Source organism: Pseudophryne corroboree, chromosome 5 (genome assembly GCF_028390025.1).
Source record: "Pseudophryne corroboree isolate aPseCor3 chromosome 5, aPseCor3.hap2, whole genome shotgun sequence".
Lineage (NCBI taxonomy): Eukaryota > Metazoa > Chordata > Amphibia > Anura > Myobatrachidae > Pseudophryne > Pseudophryne corroboree.
In genome coordinates, this window is record NC_086448.1 from 102697459 (window position 1) to 102714147 (window position 16689).

The 16689-nt window shown below is 46.2% G+C and overlaps 1 protein-coding gene across 5 annotated transcripts in view; it reads right to left on the reverse strand.

The window, feature by feature from the left end:
- TRDMT1 (tRNA aspartic acid methyltransferase 1) overlaps positions 1–16689 on the reverse strand; it is a 94249-nt gene that overhangs the window by 46402 nt on the left and 31158 nt on the right. For 4 of the 5 annotated variants that reach the window (XR_010177594.1, XM_063921528.1, XM_063921525.1 and 1 more), the window contains exon 2: positions 10213–10322. The exons of the other annotated variant lie outside the window; for it this stretch is intronic. Coding sequence is in view for 2 of the 4 variants with exons in the window: in XM_063921525.1 (XP_063777595.1) it covers positions 10213–10322 (110 nt within the window). In the remaining 2 variants the exon portion in view is untranslated. The remainder of the gene's footprint in view (positions 1–10212; positions 10323–16689) is intronic. 5 annotated transcript variants of the gene reach the window in all.

Here is a 16689-nt window from a genome sequence, read left to right on the forward strand (position 1 = left end):
AGATTCAAAAGTTTGAAAAGTCAGTTAGGTGTCTGTTTTTTCCTATCTAATAGACAGGAAACAACAGACACCCAACCGACTTTTCACACATTTGAATCTCACCCATTGAGTCTCCCATATCCAAAATGCTTAGGACCAGAAGTATTCTGGATGTCAGATTTTTCTGTAGTTTGGAATATTTGCATTCCATAATGAGAGATCTTGGGGGTGGGACCCAGGTCTAAACACGAGATGCATTTATGTTTTATATACACCTTATACACACAGCCTGAAGGTCATTTTATACTATATTTTTCATCATTTTGTGCATGAAAGTTTGTGTACACTGAGCCATCAGAAAGCAACGGTGAGAGCTGTTAGCACCCCAGGACAATACTTAGAGGCACCCGGTTCATTGCACTTGCACCTCCAATCGGCACTGACTGTTACATTAGCGATGCCAACTGCATGTGCGGGAGCGGGTACAGCCGGATGCCTCTAAACATTTTCCCAGCATACATAGACTGGCAGCGGATCCTCGGTGAGCCAGTCCTACTCTAAATGGTTATAGTATTCTAAAGCTATTAATGTCCATGTGTTTGATCAACCATTTAAAGAAAAGTAACATATTATATGCAATCACTAACAGGCAGGTAATGGTCTACAGCTGTAAATTAGGTAGAGAGGATAATGGCAGGTGATGCTCCCATTTGGTGTATTTCTGCTTTTTACAGGCAGAGTGATAAACATAGAAGAACCCTAAAATAAGTTTTGTCTTCTCCATATGAGATAAGCCAGCAAGACGATTTACGCAAGAGGTAATTGGGACTATACCCTCGCTCCACTATACCAGTCAGTGAGCGCTCCCAAAACACTGGCACCCGCTTGTTCATATCCCTACACCATTACCCATAGCTGGGTAAAACAAACATGGATTCCTGCATGTGGACAGCCCCCGTCCTGTCAGGCTAGGCCTTTGGATAGCCTATACCAGTGATGGCTAACCTTGACACTCCAGCTGTTGTTGAACTACACATCCCAGCATGCCCTGCTACAGTTTTGCTATTTGGCCTTGCTAAAACTGATGCAGGGCATGCTGGGATGTGTAGTTCAACAACAGCTGGAGTGTCAAGGTTACCACCACTGGCCCATACTGAATCTATAACAAGGTATTACATAAGTGTCACACCTGTTCTGTGAAAACAGAGTTCCCAGAAGGCATTCATTATTTTCCAGAATAAAAACTGCACAGGAATATTAATTGGCTGAGAAACCAGGATGACATATGACAAATGAATCCAGTGCAATAACAGAAACAGGATGCTAAAGAATAGGTAGGTAGCTAGAGAAAATATTGCTCCTGTCCTCTATTGTGCAGAAAAATGACAGGAAAAAAACTATCACAGAATACTATCTTATGATGCGTATGGCGTTAAATAAAGCAATGTCACAGTCTGTGGTATGAGATCTATGCAGCTGCACTTGTTCAGCCAGCACTCACTATTGTGTTATTTACTTATTACAGGTTTTTTTTATAGTATCAAAATACTACACAGCACTTTTTGGCATATCTGACACAAAAGCTGGAAACAATTTAGATTCCACATCCTGCCAAGCAAGATGAATTCAACCAGCGTCTGAGGCCTTAACACAATTCATCCCAAAGGACTATACCAACAGGCTGAAAAGATCCAAAGCATACTTGTTTAGTCCCATATATGCCATGAAATGAAACGTTTATATATTTTGCCATATTACTTGACACGCCTGGCTTCGGTAAGCTAGGAACTTCTCCTGCTCTGAACTTACCTCTTATGAAATAGTTTTGGTCACTGAAACGCGCTAGGTGTTCATTGTGCTAGAATTCCCATTATAGCCGTGAACTTGAGCTTCCTATGAGCTTCACACTGTTGCTATGGCACATCCCCGAGAATACCATGACAGCTGACTACACAAGGTAACAGATACTTCTCCTTGGTTATCTGAAGTCCAACACTGACAGAGTGATACAAGTTGTGGCCACTCTGAATTTAACATACCATCCGGAAGGTAAACTTCATAGGTACCTCACCCATAGGAGTGAATTTAAAGTTGTTGCGGATCTTGGAATTGCATAACTCTCTAGGCTCACTTTGGACCTCACCTTTATCTACTCCTATACCCACTGGAGCTCCGTACAAGTGAGCGAGGACATTATAAACACTGACAATTAGATACATACGTTATTACTCATATCTTTCTCATTGTACCTATTTATATGTGAGGCAGCCTTGTGCCGATATATATACACTATGTATAGGTGCTGGTCTCCTATTTTCTAATGAAGATAACATTCAGTTGTCCTATTAAGCATTTTCAATTTCCTGTTTTGTTTTTTTAAACCTACATTGTATATGGGCGTTCTATTGCTATAGATGGTTTTACATTAAATACATTTTCATAAAATACTCAAACTACTAATAGCAGGAATACATACGATTTGCCGGTGATCGGGATGCCGGCAGCCACATGACCAACCGCGGCATCCTGACACTGAAGATGCCGACATCAGAGGGGGTAAGTATTTTGATGCCCTCCCCGCCGTCTCCTACCCTAACTGTAAGGGGGGGGGGGGGGGGGGGGGGGGAGGGGTGACGGCTAGGTCTACCCGCCCAGTGCCTAAACCTAACCCCCCTGGTGTCTAACCCTAACCCTGAACCCTGATTCTCACCTTAAGGATGACGGCAGTCTGTGATCCAGTGCCAGTCTCCTAAATGTGTTGGGATTCCGGCGTCGATAACATGACCACTGGCATCCCGACAGCTGGGATGCTGAACGCATGCCTTATTGCAAGTGTGTGGTTTTCTCTGGGCGCTAATACTTGTGTTTTTTTCTACTTGCTACTTGGTGGAGACAGTTTTTAGGAAGGGGTTTTGTACAGGGAACCACCTGGCTGTTGTTACTTGTATTATCATTATCCTGTATGTACAGAAAATAAAGTATATTAGTACTTGTCCGTCTAAGTGATTTTGAATGCAGGTACCCACAGCCAGCACATAAGACTCAGCTAGCTCTGAGAGGGCAACAGAGCTAAACATAATACCGGTATGCAATACCCTCATACTTCTCAGGCCTCTCCATTGGTTCATTATTATCCTTTATTAATTAACTTTGTAGTCCCCACTGCATCAAACAGGGAGTCGGGGAGGAAACAGGGACTTGACGCAGCATTTTGTAGGCGTCGACGTGCCGTTCGGGGGGCACAGTCTGGACAACGGAGGCGTGTCTGGACCTTTTGTGGGGCGGGCCATAGCAGCTGCGTGATGTCACATGCAGCCGCTGCGACCCAAAACATGGCTGCCCAGCAACTACCTTGGCCCTGTGCTGGGAGGACCCCTGCATGCTAAAGACATGAGTTGTATTTTTGCGATTTTTCACAAAACTAAAACTTATGCTGAATTAGGCCCTATGTTTTTAAGTAGCATTTCAGAATGAAAATGATGTATCTGGCACTGCTGGGGGCATTATTTGTGTATCTGGCACTGCTGTGGGGCATTATTTGTGTATCTGGCACTACGCGGGGGAAGCGGGGCATTACTTGTAGTTGTAAGGCCACACCCACTTTTGCGAGGCCACACCCACTTTCACAGGAACGCACGCGCATTGAGGGGAGGGGCGAGCTCCTTCAGAGGTTTTATTTTCCGAAAGTAGCTCACACCTCAATTAAGGTTGGAGACCACTGCCCTATAGTTATTACCAAATCACTCTGGAGAGCTACTAAAAACAGAGGAGACTGTCCCCTGTAAAGTAGCACATTTTATCCGCTAGTTAGAAAAACAGAAGTAAGAAAAGTTTATTGGACATATCAATAGCTTTAAAATCAAAATGATAAGGGTAGTCCCAATACAAAGCAGAGTTTTCTAGAGACTGTATTAAAGAGGGGGGGCGGTCTTATTATAGCAGGGAAGACCTTCTTCACGCCTCAGAACTGCGCTAGATCACATGATGTCTTGATCTTAGGTCTACTACATCAGAGAAGTAGGATTATGTATAGTTTGGGGAAGACCTCTCACCACTGCTTGCGGGGAAGAGCAACTCAGCATCTCTAGGAGTGCTAGGCATTCCCCCTGTATAACAAAAAATAAGATTTTACTTACCGATAAATCTATTTCTCGGAGTCCGTAGTGGATGCTGGGGTTCCTGAAAGGACCATGGGGAATAGCGGCTCCGCAGGAGACAGGGCACAAAAAGTAAAGCTTTTTCCGATCAGGTGGTGTGCACTGGCTCCTCCCCCTATGACCCTCCTCCAGACTCCAGTTAGGTACTGTGCCCGGACGAGCGTACACAATAAGGGAGGATTTTGAATCCCGGGTAAGACTCATACCAGCCACACCAATCACACCGTACAACTTGTGATCTAAACCCAGTTAACAGTATGATAACAGCGGAGCCTCTGAAAGATGGCTTCCTACAACAATAACCCGAATAAGTTAACAATAACTATGTACAATTTATGCAGATAATCCGCACTTGGGATGGGCGCCCAGCATCCACTACGGACTCCGAGAAATAGATTTATCGGTAAGTAAAATCTTATTTTCTCTATCGTCCTAGTGGATGCTGGGGTTCCTGAAAGGACCATGGGGATTATACCAAAGCTCCCAAACGGGCGGGAGAGTGCGGATGACTCTGTAGCACCGAATGAGAGAACTCCAGGTCCTCCTTAGCCAGAGTATCAAATTTGTAAAATTTTACAAACGTGTTCTCCCCTGACCACGTAGCTGCTCGGCAAAGTTGTAATGCCGAGACCCCTCGGGCAGCCGCCCAAGATGAGCCCACCTTCCTTGTGGAGTGGGCCTTTACAGATTTAGGCTGTGGCAGGCCTGCCACAGAATGTGCCAGTTGGATTGTGCTACAGATCCAACGAGCAATCGTCTGCTTAGACGCAGGAGCACCCATCTTGTTGGGTGCATACAATATAAACAACGAGTCAGATTTTCTGACTCCAGCTGTTCTTGCAATATATATTTTTAATGCTCTGACAACGTCCAGTAACTTGGAGTCCTCCAAGTCACTTGTAGCCGCAGGCACTACAATAGGCTGGTTCAGATGAAATGCTGACACCACCTTAGGGAGAAAATGCGGACGAGTCCGCAGTTCTGCCCTGTCCGAATGGAAAATCAGATATGGGCTTTTGTAAGATAAAGCTGCCAATTCTGACACTCTCCTGGCAGAAGCCAGGGCTAGAAGCATGGTCACTTTCCAAGTGAGATATTTCAAATCCACCTTATTTAGTGGTTCAAACCAATGAGATTTTAGAAAATCCAAAACTACATTGAGATCCCACGGTGCCACTGGAGGCACCACAGGAGGCTGTATATGCAGCACTCCCTTCACAAAGGTCTGGACTTCAGGGACTGAAGCCAATTCTTTTTGAAAGAAAATCGACAGGGCCGAAATTTGAACCTTAATAGATCCCAATTTGAGACCCATAGACAATCCTGATTGCAGGAAATGTAGGAATCGACCCAGTTGAAATTCCTCCGTCGGAGCACTCCGATCTTCGCACCACGCAACATATTTTCGCCAAATTCGGTGATAATGTTGCACGGTTACTTCTTTCCTTGCTTTAATCAAAGTAGGAATGACTTCTTCCGGCATGCCTTTTTCCATTAGGATCCGGCGTTCAACCGCCATGCCGTCAAACGCAGCCGCGGTAAGTCTTGAAACAGACAGGGACCCTGCTGAAGCAAGTCCCTCCTTAGAGGTAGAGGCCACGGATCTTCCGTGATCATCTCTTGAAGTTCCGGGTACCAAGTCCTTCTTGGCCAATCCGGAACCACTAGTATCGTTCTTACGCCTCTTTGCCGTATAATTCTCAATACTTTTGGTATGAGAGGCAGAGGAGGAAACACATACACCGACTGGTACACCCAAGGCGTTACCAGCGCGTCCACAGCTATTGCCTGCGGATCTCTTGACCTGGCGCAATACCTGTCCAGTTTTTTGTTGAGGCGAGACGCCATCATGTCCACCATTGGTCTTTCCCAACGGGTTACCAGCATGTGGAAGACTTCTGGATGAAGTCCCCACTCTCCCGGGTGAAGATCGTGTCTGCTGAGGAAGTCTGCTTCCCAGTTGTCCACTCCCGGGATGAACACTGTTGATAGCGCTATCACATGATTCTCTGCCCAGCGAAGAATCCTTGCAGCTTCTGCCATTGCACTCCTGCTTCTTGTGCCGCCCTGTCTGTTCACATGGGCGACTGCCGTGATGTTGTCCGACTGGATCAACACCGGTTTTCCCTGAAGCAGAGGTTCTGCCTGGCTTAGAGCATTGTATATTGCTCTTAGTTCCAGAATGTTTATGTGAAGAGACGTTTCCAGGCTCGTCCATACTCCCTGGAAGTTTCTTCCTTGTGTGACTGCTCCCCAGCCTCTCAGGCTGGCGTCCGTGGTCACCAGGATCCAATCCTGTATGCCGAATCTGCGGCCCTCCAATAGATGAGGACTCTGCAACCACCACAGAAGAGACACCCTTGTCCTTGGAGACAGGGTTATCCGTAGGTGCATCTGAAGATGCGACCCTGACCATTTGTCCAACAGATCCCTTTGGAAAATTCTTGCGTGGAATCTGCCGAATGGAATTGCTTCGTAAGAAGCTACCATTTTTCCCAGGACTCTTGTGCATTGATGTACAGACACCTTTCCTGGTTTTAGGAGGTTCCTGACAAGCTCGGATAACTCCTTGGCTTTTTCCTCCGGGAGAAAAACCTTTTTTGAACCGTGTCCAGAATCATCCCTAGGAACAGCAGACGAGTTGTCGGCATTAACTGGGATTTTGGAATATTCAGAATCCACCCGTGCTGTTTTAGCACTTCTTGAGACAGTGCTAATCCCATCTCTAGCTGTTCTCTGGACCTCGCCCTTATTAGGAGATCGTCCAAGTATGGGATAATTAATACGCCTTTTCTTCGAAGAAGAATCATCATCTCGGCCATTACCTTTGTAAAGATCCGAGGTGCCGTGGACAATCCGAACGGCAGCGTCTGAAACTGATAGTGACAGTTTTGTACAACGAACCTGAGGTACCCCTGGTGTGAGGGGTAAATTGGAACGTGGAGATACGCATCCTTGATGTCCAAGGATACCATAAAGTCCCCCTCTTCCAGGTTCGCTATCACTGCTCTGAGTGACTCCATTTTGAACTTGAACTTCTTTATGTACAGGTTCAAGGACTTCAGATTTAGAATAGGCCTTACCGAGCCATCCGGCTTCGGTACCACAAAAAGAGTGGAATAATACCCCTTCCCTTGTTGTAGAAGAGGTACCTTGACTATCACCTGCTGAGAGTACAGCTTGTGAATGGCTTCCAAAACCGTCTCCCTTTCGGAGGGGGACGTTGGTAAAGCAGACTTCAGGAAACGGCGAGGTGGATCCGTCTCTAATTCCAACCTGTACCCTTGAGATATTATCTGCAGGATCCAGGGATCTACCTGCGAGTGAGCCCACTGCGCGCTGTAATTTTTGAGACGACCGCCCACCATCCCCGAGTCCGCTTGAGGAGCCCCAGCGTCATGCTGAGGCTTTTGTAGAAGCCGGGGAGGGCTTCTGTTCCTGGGAAGGAGCTGCGTGTTGCTGTCTCTTCCCTCGACCTTTGCCTCGTGGCAGATATGAATAGCCCTTTGCTCTCTTATTTTTAAAGGAACGAAAGGGCTGCGGTTGAAAAGTCGGTGCCTTTTTCTGTGGGGGAGTGACTTGAGGTAGAAAGGTGGATTTCCCAGCTGTAGCCGTGGCCACCAAATCTGATAGACCGACTCCAAATAACTCCTCCCCTTTATACGGCAAAACTTCCATATGCCGTTTTGAATCCGCATCACCTGACCACTGTCGCGTCCATAAAGCTCTTCTGGCCGAAATGGACATAGCACTTACCCGTGATGCCAGTGTGCAGATATCCCTCTGTGCATCACGCATATAAAGAAATGCATCCTTTATTTGTTCTAACGACAGTAAAATATTGTCCCTGTCCAGGGTATCAATATTTTCAATCAGGGACTCTGACCAAACTACCCCAGCACTGCCCATCCAGGCAGTCGCTACAGCTGGTCGTAGTATAACACCTGCATGTGTGTATATACTTTTTTGGATATTTTCCATCCTCCTATCTGATGGATCTTTAAGTGCGGCCGTCTCAGGAGAGGGTAACGCCACTTGTTTAGATAAGCGTGTTAGCGCCTTGTCCACCCTAGGAGGTGTTTCCCAGCGCTCCCTAACCTCTGGCGGGAAAGGGTATAATGCCAATAATTTCTTTGAAATTATCAGTTTTTAATCAGGGGCAACCCACGCTTCATTACACACGTCATTTAATTCTTCTGATTCAGGAAAAACTATAGGTAGTTTTTTCATACCCCACATAATACCCTGTTTAGTGGTACCTGTAGTATCAGCTAAATGTAACGCCTCCTTTATTGCTAAAATCATATAACGTGTGGCCCTACTGGAAAATACGGTTGATTCGTCACCGTCACCACTGGAGTCATCGCCTGTGTCTGGGTCTGTGTCGACCGACTGAGGCAAAGGGCGTTTCACAGCCCCTGACGGTGTTTGAGTCGCCTGGACAGGCACTAATTGATTGTCCGGCCGCCTCATGTCGTCAAACGACTGCTTTAGCGTGTTGACACTATCCCGTAGTTCCATAAATAAAGGCATCCATTCCGGTGTCGACTCCCTAGGGGGTGACATCCTCATATTTGGCAATTGCTCCGCCTCCACACCAATATCGTCCTCATACATGTCGACACACACGTACCGACACACAGCAGACACACAGGGAATGCTCCTAACGAAGACAGGACCCACTAGCCCTTTGGGGAGACAGAGGGAGAGTTTGCCAGCACACACCAAAAGCGCTATATATATATCAGGGATAGCCTTATAATAAGTGCTCCCTTATAGCTGCTTTGTTATATCAAATTATCGCCATAAATGTGCCCCCCCCTCTCTGTTTTACCCTGTTTCTGTAGTGCAGTGCAGGGGAGAGACTTGGGAGCCGTCCTGACCAGCGGAACTGTGAGGAAATGGCGCCGTGTGCTGAGGAGATAGGCCCCGCCCCTTTTCTGGCGGGCTCGTCTCCCGCTATTTAGAGAAATTAGGCAGGGGTTAAATATCTCCATATAGCCTCTAGGGCTATATGTGAGGTATTTTTAGCCTTTATAGGTAATCATTTTGCCTCCCAGGGCGCCCCCCTCCCAGCGCCCTGCACCCTCAGTGACTGCCGTGTGAAGTGTGCTGAGAGGAAAATGGCGCACAGCTGCAGTGCTGTGCGCTACCTTTTGAAGACTGCAGGAGTCTTCAGCCGCCGATTCTGGACCTCTTCTGTCTTCAGCATCTGCAAGGGGGCCGGCGGCGTGGCTCCGGTGACCATCCAGGCTGTACCCGTGATCGTCCCTCTGGAGCTTGATGTCCAGTAGCCAAGAAGCCAATCCATCCTGCACGCAGGTGAGTTGACTCCTTCTCCCCTCAGTCCCTCGCTGCAGTGATCCTGTTGCCAGCAGGAATCACTGTAAAATAAAAAACCTAGCTAAACTTTTTCTAAGCAGCTCTTTAGGAGAGCCACCTAGATTGCACCCTTCTCGGCCGGGCACAAAAATCTAACTGGAGTCTGGAGGAGGGTCATAGGGGGAGGAGCCAGTGCACACCACCTGATCGGAAAAAGCTTTACTTTTTGTGCCCTGTCTCCTGCGGAGCCGCTATTCCCCATGGTCCTTTCAGGAACCCCAGCATCCACTAGGACGATAGAGAAATGGGGATGTGCCACGAGGCCACGCCCTCATCACAAGGTCACACCCCTTTTCTGCAAGGAGTCCCTACTTTAAATCCCATATGTTGAGAGGTGTGAGATGGACTGCCAATTCTGACAGATCTTTTGAGCCCAGCATGGGATCAGTGTACAGTAAGTCCCAATACGAATGATGCCAGCTGCAGATGGAAAACTAGTGGGCAGAGCAACCTTCAGCATAAAGGAGCAACCTTCAGCATAAAGATGGACAGATAATCAGCATACACGGGCAAATACTTTCATTAGTATAAAGAAGTAAGCAGGGTGCCGCGACCCGACAGAAAAGCATCAGAAAGAGGTCCAGTATGTACATTTATAATGCACTGAGAAGAGCCCTGTAGTCTTAGCAATAATACAGTTAATTAAGCCAACGACTCTTTGCTCCTTTTGATTATACCAGGGAGAAGAACTTACCTCTATAGACTTAGGCCACAGCGGCGTATTAGGAAAATTATACTTGTAGACCTCATTAGCCGTCGTGTTGACGTCCACTGCTGCCACAACTTCCGCAGATACGCCACTCTCTGAAACAATTACACACACATTTCTTCAATAACATCCCACCACAAACTATTTGCAGAGAGTTCATAGAATATGGTTAGCCTAGTAATATAGGATAACTACTTATCATCCTGACGGAACATAACAGTAATGTCAGAACCGGCGGCTGTGAGCGCCCAAATGGAACACCATCATCTCGTGGCCACTGGCGCTCAAAACACTTGAATTCCCCCCACAGAGGTGATGAGCAGCATTAGCCTCTTATTATATAAGATTATTTCTAAATGATTATTTTCTTAGGGGTCTATTTACTAAGCCTTGGATGGAGATAAAGTGGACGGAGATAAAGTACCAGACAATCAGCTCCTAACTGCCGTGTCTCAGGCTGGGTTTGAAAAATGTCAGTTAGCAGCTGATTGGCTGGTACTTTATCTCCAACCAAGGCTTAGTAAATAGACCCCCTTAGTCCATCACACTGCCTCTTAGGGGGGAATTTAAATGTTTGAAAAGTCGGTTGGGTGTCTGTTTTATCCTGTCTATTAAATAGGAAAAAAAACAGACACCCAACTGACTTTCCAAACAATTGAATATCCCCCTTAATGTTTGCATTCTTCTCTCCTAACTTATAATCCATCCCATTTACTTATACTGTCCAATGTCCAGATGGATTCCATTGGTAAACATGCTTATACATGCCTATAAAATGTCCTTAGATTTGAAGTGTGTACACAAATGTACCTTATTTTTATTTTTGCTTACATTATGGGGTATATGCAATTGCGGTCGAATTGCCGCAAATGTCGAAAAACGGGGCATTTTCTACACAAAAAAAATATTCGACAATGCAATACAGTAGTTTTCGACAAAAAAACTGACTTTTCAGATTCGACTTTTTAATATTCGACAGTTGTCAAATTCGATTATGTCTGCAATGGTAAAAACGCGGATTTTCGACAAAAGTATATTCAATTGAAGAATGTCGATTCGACAACAGTGCTTTTCGACAGTAATTTCGTCAATTTCATTCCGCCTCACTTTGCTGGCGGAATCTAATAAAAAAATGTAAAAACATATTTTTTTTGTGTTTTTTTTATTGCTAATAGCGTATCAATTTATATTAGAAGGGATTAGGTACTTGGTTTGTCTATTCGGAGACACAACTATTATTTATATATTTTTTTAAATAATATTTTTTTTAAAACTGACTAAAATAGAGAGAGCATCGTTTTCCGTGGGAAGGGGTGGGAATGGGTTAAAATCCAGGAAAAAAAAATGTGTGGGGTCCCCACTCCTAAGCATAACCAGCCTTGGGCTCTTTGAGCCGGTCATGGTTGTAAAAATACGGGGGGGGGGGAATGGACAGGGGATCCCCCGTTATTTTAGAACCAGCACCAGGCTCTGCGTCCGGTCCTGGTGCAAAAAAAACGGGGGACAAAAAGCGTAGGGGTCCCCCGTATTTTTGAAACCAGCCCCGGGCTCCACTAGCCAGGTACATAATGCCACAGCCGGGGGACACTTTTATACTGGTCCCGGCGACCCTGGCATTACATACCCAACTAGTCACCCCTGGCCGGGGTACCCTGGAGGAGTGGGAACCCCTTAAATCAAGGGGTCCCCCCTCCAGCCACCCAAGGGCCAGGGGTGAAGCCCGAGGCTGTCCCGCCCATCCATGGGCTGCGGATGGGGGGCTGATAGCCTTGTGTAAAATCAAAGAATATTGTTTTTTGCAGAAGAACTACAAGTCCCAGCAAGCCTCCCCCGCAAGCTGGTACTTGGAGAACCACAAGTACCAGCATGCGGTGGGAAAATGGGCCCGCTGGTACCTGTAGTTCTACTGCAAAAAAAATAACCAAATAAAAACAGGACACGCACACCGTGAAAGTAAAACTTTATTACATACATGCCGACACACACATACTTACCTATGTTCACACGCCGACCTCTGTCCACTTGTCCAAGTAGAATCCGGGGTACCTGAAAATAAAATTATACTCACCTAAATCCAGTGTGTCCTGTTCTTTTTTTGTAATCCACGTACTTGGCAAAAAAACAAACCGCATACCCGATCAACGCACTGAAAGGGGTCCCATGCCTTTCCCCGAATGCTGAGACCCCCCGTGACTCCTGTCACAGAGGGTCCCTTCAGCCAATCAGGGAGCGCCACGTCGTGGCACTCTCCTGATTGGCTATGCGCGTCAGAGCTGGCAGACAGCGCATCGCAAAGCCGCTCCATTACATTAAATGGTGGGAACTTTGCGGTCAGGTTACCCGCGGTCAGCGGCTGACCGCGAGTAACCTCACAGCTGACCGCAAAGTTTACACATGGGACCCCTTTCAGTGCGTGGATCGGGTATGCGGTTCGTTTTTTTGCCAAGTACGTGGATTAAAAAAAAAAAAGAACAGGACACACTGGATTTAGGAGAGTATAATTTTATTTTCAGGTACCCCAGATTCTACTTGGAGAAGTGGACAGAGGTCGGCGTGTGAACATAGGTAAGTATGTGTGTGTCGGCATGTATGTAATAAAGTTTTACTTTCACGGTGTCTGTGTCCTGTTTTTATTTGGGTATTTTTTTTGCAGTAGAACTACAGGTACCAGCGGGCCCGTTCCCCCCCCCCCCCCATGCTGGTACTTGTGGTTCTCCAAGTACTAGCTTGCGGGGGAGGCTTGCTGGGACTTGTAGTTCTTCTGCAAAAAACAATATTCTATGATTTTTACACAAGGCTATCAGCCCCCCATCCGCAGCCCTTGGATGGGGGGGGGGGGGGGGGGGGGGGACAGCCTCGGGCTTCACCCCTGGCCCTTGGGTGGCTGGAGGGGGATGACCCCTTGATTTAAGGGGTCCCCACTCCTCCAGGGTACCCCGGCCAGGGGTGACTAGTTGGGGATTTAATGCCACGGCCGCAGGGACCGATATAAAAGTGTCCCCCGGCTGTGGCATTATCTCTCCAGCTAATGGAGCCCGGTGCTGGTGTAAAAAATACGGGGGACCCCTACGTCTTTTGTCCCCCATATTTTTTGCACCAGGACCGGACGCAGAGCCCGGTGCTGGTTCTAAAAATACGGGGGATCCCCTGTCCATTTCCCCCCCATATTTTTACAACCAGGACCGGCTCAAAGAGCCCGAGGCTGGTTATGCTTAGGAGGGGGGACCCACGCAATTTTTTTTCGGGTTTTTTAACCATTTTTGTGCCGTCCGAAAAGTCGAATCCAGGACGCACTTATCCGTCAATTGGTCCATTTTTTGACAGCAGGACTGTCGAATCCGTTTTTTATTGAATATGTCGAATTCCGGCACCCGCCGGCCGGGATTCGACGGTCGAATTTACAAACGGGCGAAAAAAAGCCGCAATTCGCCCGGAATTGCATATACCCCCAAATATGTACAGTGTATATCCATTTTTCACTTACAAATCCCCTTAAACATTACAAGTTCATAATGAAGTTTGCTCTAATTTACAATGTACAGGTAATATTCCAGCACCTGCTGCCACATACACGGAGAGAATGGCGATCAGTGCTATTCCATAAGCATAGAGCAAACACACCTGGACAGGTAACAGAACACTGACATCTAGTGTGTGCTGCAGACACTAACACCAATTTATACAGATTGTTCCATATACTGGTATTTATTCAACTTCCTTCCACCATAGCTATCACCTCTCCCTGATTTGCAGGATCATTTTTTTGTTTTTTTTTAATCTGTCAACACGTCGAACTCCAGAATATTCTCTTTTTTTTTTTTTTTTAAATATGGTCCGACTGCCCAGTGCTATTCCCCACGTTTGGTTATTAACCCCTATGCTGCGGAGGCCATTTTCTGACGTTAGCATACGTTCCAACCTCAGCATTACTGTTTTTTAAAGCGTTACTGACACGTATCAATTTTTTTTAACCTAACTGGCCTAAGAAAGTGTTTTTTATTGAAATTTCAAGAAAGTGAACCATAAGCAAACGTGATTTTTTTTATTTCATCTTATAAGAACCGCAAAGAAATACTTTGTGGTTCTTGTTTCACAAATAATTCACATTTCCAAAATAGTAAACAGCAGGATTCTGGGCCTGAGTCGGAGGTGGAGGCTGCTGCATCCACTCTAGCGTCTGTCGGCGGAGTTACGGGTGTGATAATCTGCAAACGCTAGTTACAGCCTTGTCCTTGTGTAATAGCGTGCGCCTGAGTGTACACCTGAGACTCCCAGCGCCTGTGCATGCAGTGACCCGGCCAGTGGTTTTTTACACTCCACCATCTGCACCATCGACACTTGCGTCTGCCCTAAGGCAAGTGCAGTTTCAACGTCTCTGTGGAAGCAACCATGCATCGGAGAACGCAGCCATTTCCACAAACATGCCCCCAGGAATTACTTTTTTTCGTTCACTTTAGACCACCTCCCACTCACTGCCCAGGAACGCCCATTGCTTTAGCGCTCCATTGATGAGCCGTACACAACGGTAGCAAATGATCTTTCATTGCATGTAATATGTGCACGCCTCTGACACAGGGCCTCTATGTGTACAATCTGCACTTTCAATGAAAATGCTTCTTATTTTTGTTGTCTCAGATTAAACACAGCAAGGCCTACCATTATAAAAACATGACACCCTACCACATTAAATGAGGGATCATTTTTTTGATGGAGGAAATAAAGGCTTTAGCTCCCACTACCCCGATCTGTGGAAAATTGTATTATGTATGTGCTGTTTCAGTCACTGTCTTGTGATCACTGGACAGTAAACACTGAGGGGGCACATTGATTGAAATAGGAGACTCCCCTCTTTCAAGACAGGGTGACCCCATGTGTGTATGGGCCAAAATAGGATAAATGGGGCACAATATATCCCCCTCTTTCTAAAATGGGTGCTCCTGAATTCATGGTTGCCAGGTTAGTGGAGGGGGATATTTTTCCCCATCCCTGGACTCCATGGGGTATAATTACTAAAAATCGTATTTGTACCGATTTGGAGTGAGATTCATCACGAATGACATCGAATGTGTAAATTTGCAACTTTTTGAATTTATTACGCCTCATTTACTAAGCTGCCGTATTTTACATTTTCGTGTTTACCGATGTCATTCGTAATTTTTGCCAGTGTTTTACGGGAGTGAATAGTAAAACACTGCCGACATTACAACAATGAAACTCGGCCGGATCTGTGAGATCCGTGCAGGGTTTCATTGTGCATCTTTAAAAAAATTAAAAATAGTGTAAAATTAGAAAAAAAAATTGCGTGGGGTCCCCCCCCCCCCTAAGCAAAACCAGCCTCGGGCTCTTTGAGCCGGTCCTGGTTGACTAAATATGGGGAAAAGAATGACAGGGTTTCCCCCATATTTCATAAACCAGCACCGGGCTCTGCGCCTGGTCCTGGTTCCAAAAATACAAGGGACAAAAAGCGTAGGGGTCCCCCGTATTTTTGAAACCAGCACCGGGCTCCACTAGCCAGGTACATAATGCCACAGCCGGGGGACACTTTTATACTGGTCCCGGCGGCCCTGGCATTACATACCCAACTAGTCACCCCTGGCCGGGATACCCTGGAGGAGTGGGAACCCCTTACTCACATAATCCACATGCTGGTACTTGTGGTTCTCCAAGTACCAGCTTGCGGGGGGGGGGGGGGGAGAGGCTTGCTGGGACTTGTAGTACTGCTACTCTGAATCGGAGGGATCTAGGCCGGTGCTGCCTGTGAAACGCTGTATCTGGACAGGAACAAAGTGAATGCACGTTCACGGGAGTGTAGAAAGAGTTATGTCCTATCCCGAGTCGTGCGTATACTCAGGGGACGCCTGTTTTAGATGAAACACCTGCACCCAGCATGATAGGGCAGGTGTAAATGACGATACTAATAATGACAGGTACGACTGCGTATGGAAAAACAAATCGGTGGTGTGACTATAGGCAAGAAATCGTACAGATACTCTTGCAAGTATAAGGTTCCAAATCTGGTTGCAGTGGGTTTTTTTTTTTCTTAATACAGTAAATCGATTAAGTTCAACACATTTACATAAAAAAAACCCAAATAATACAAGGTGCAAAGAAGCTTAGTATGCCCGAAACGTCAGAAGGCCTAACTCCAGTCTAACGCCAGTCTAACGCCACTAACATTTTCTGCAAGTCTGTTTTCTGCAAATATGACGGATTTTGTTTTCTTTGACGTTATCATACTGGTTTTGATTAGTGATGTGAACCGGACATTTTTCGGGTTTTGGTTTTGGATTCGGTTCCGCGGCCGTGTTTTGGATTCGGACGCGTTTTGGCAAAACCTCACTGAAAAATTTTTGTCGGATTCGGGTGTGTTTTGGATTCGGGTGTTTTTTACAAAAAAACCCCTAAAAAACAGCTTAAATCATAGAATTTGGGGGTCATTTTGATCCCATAGTTTTATTAACC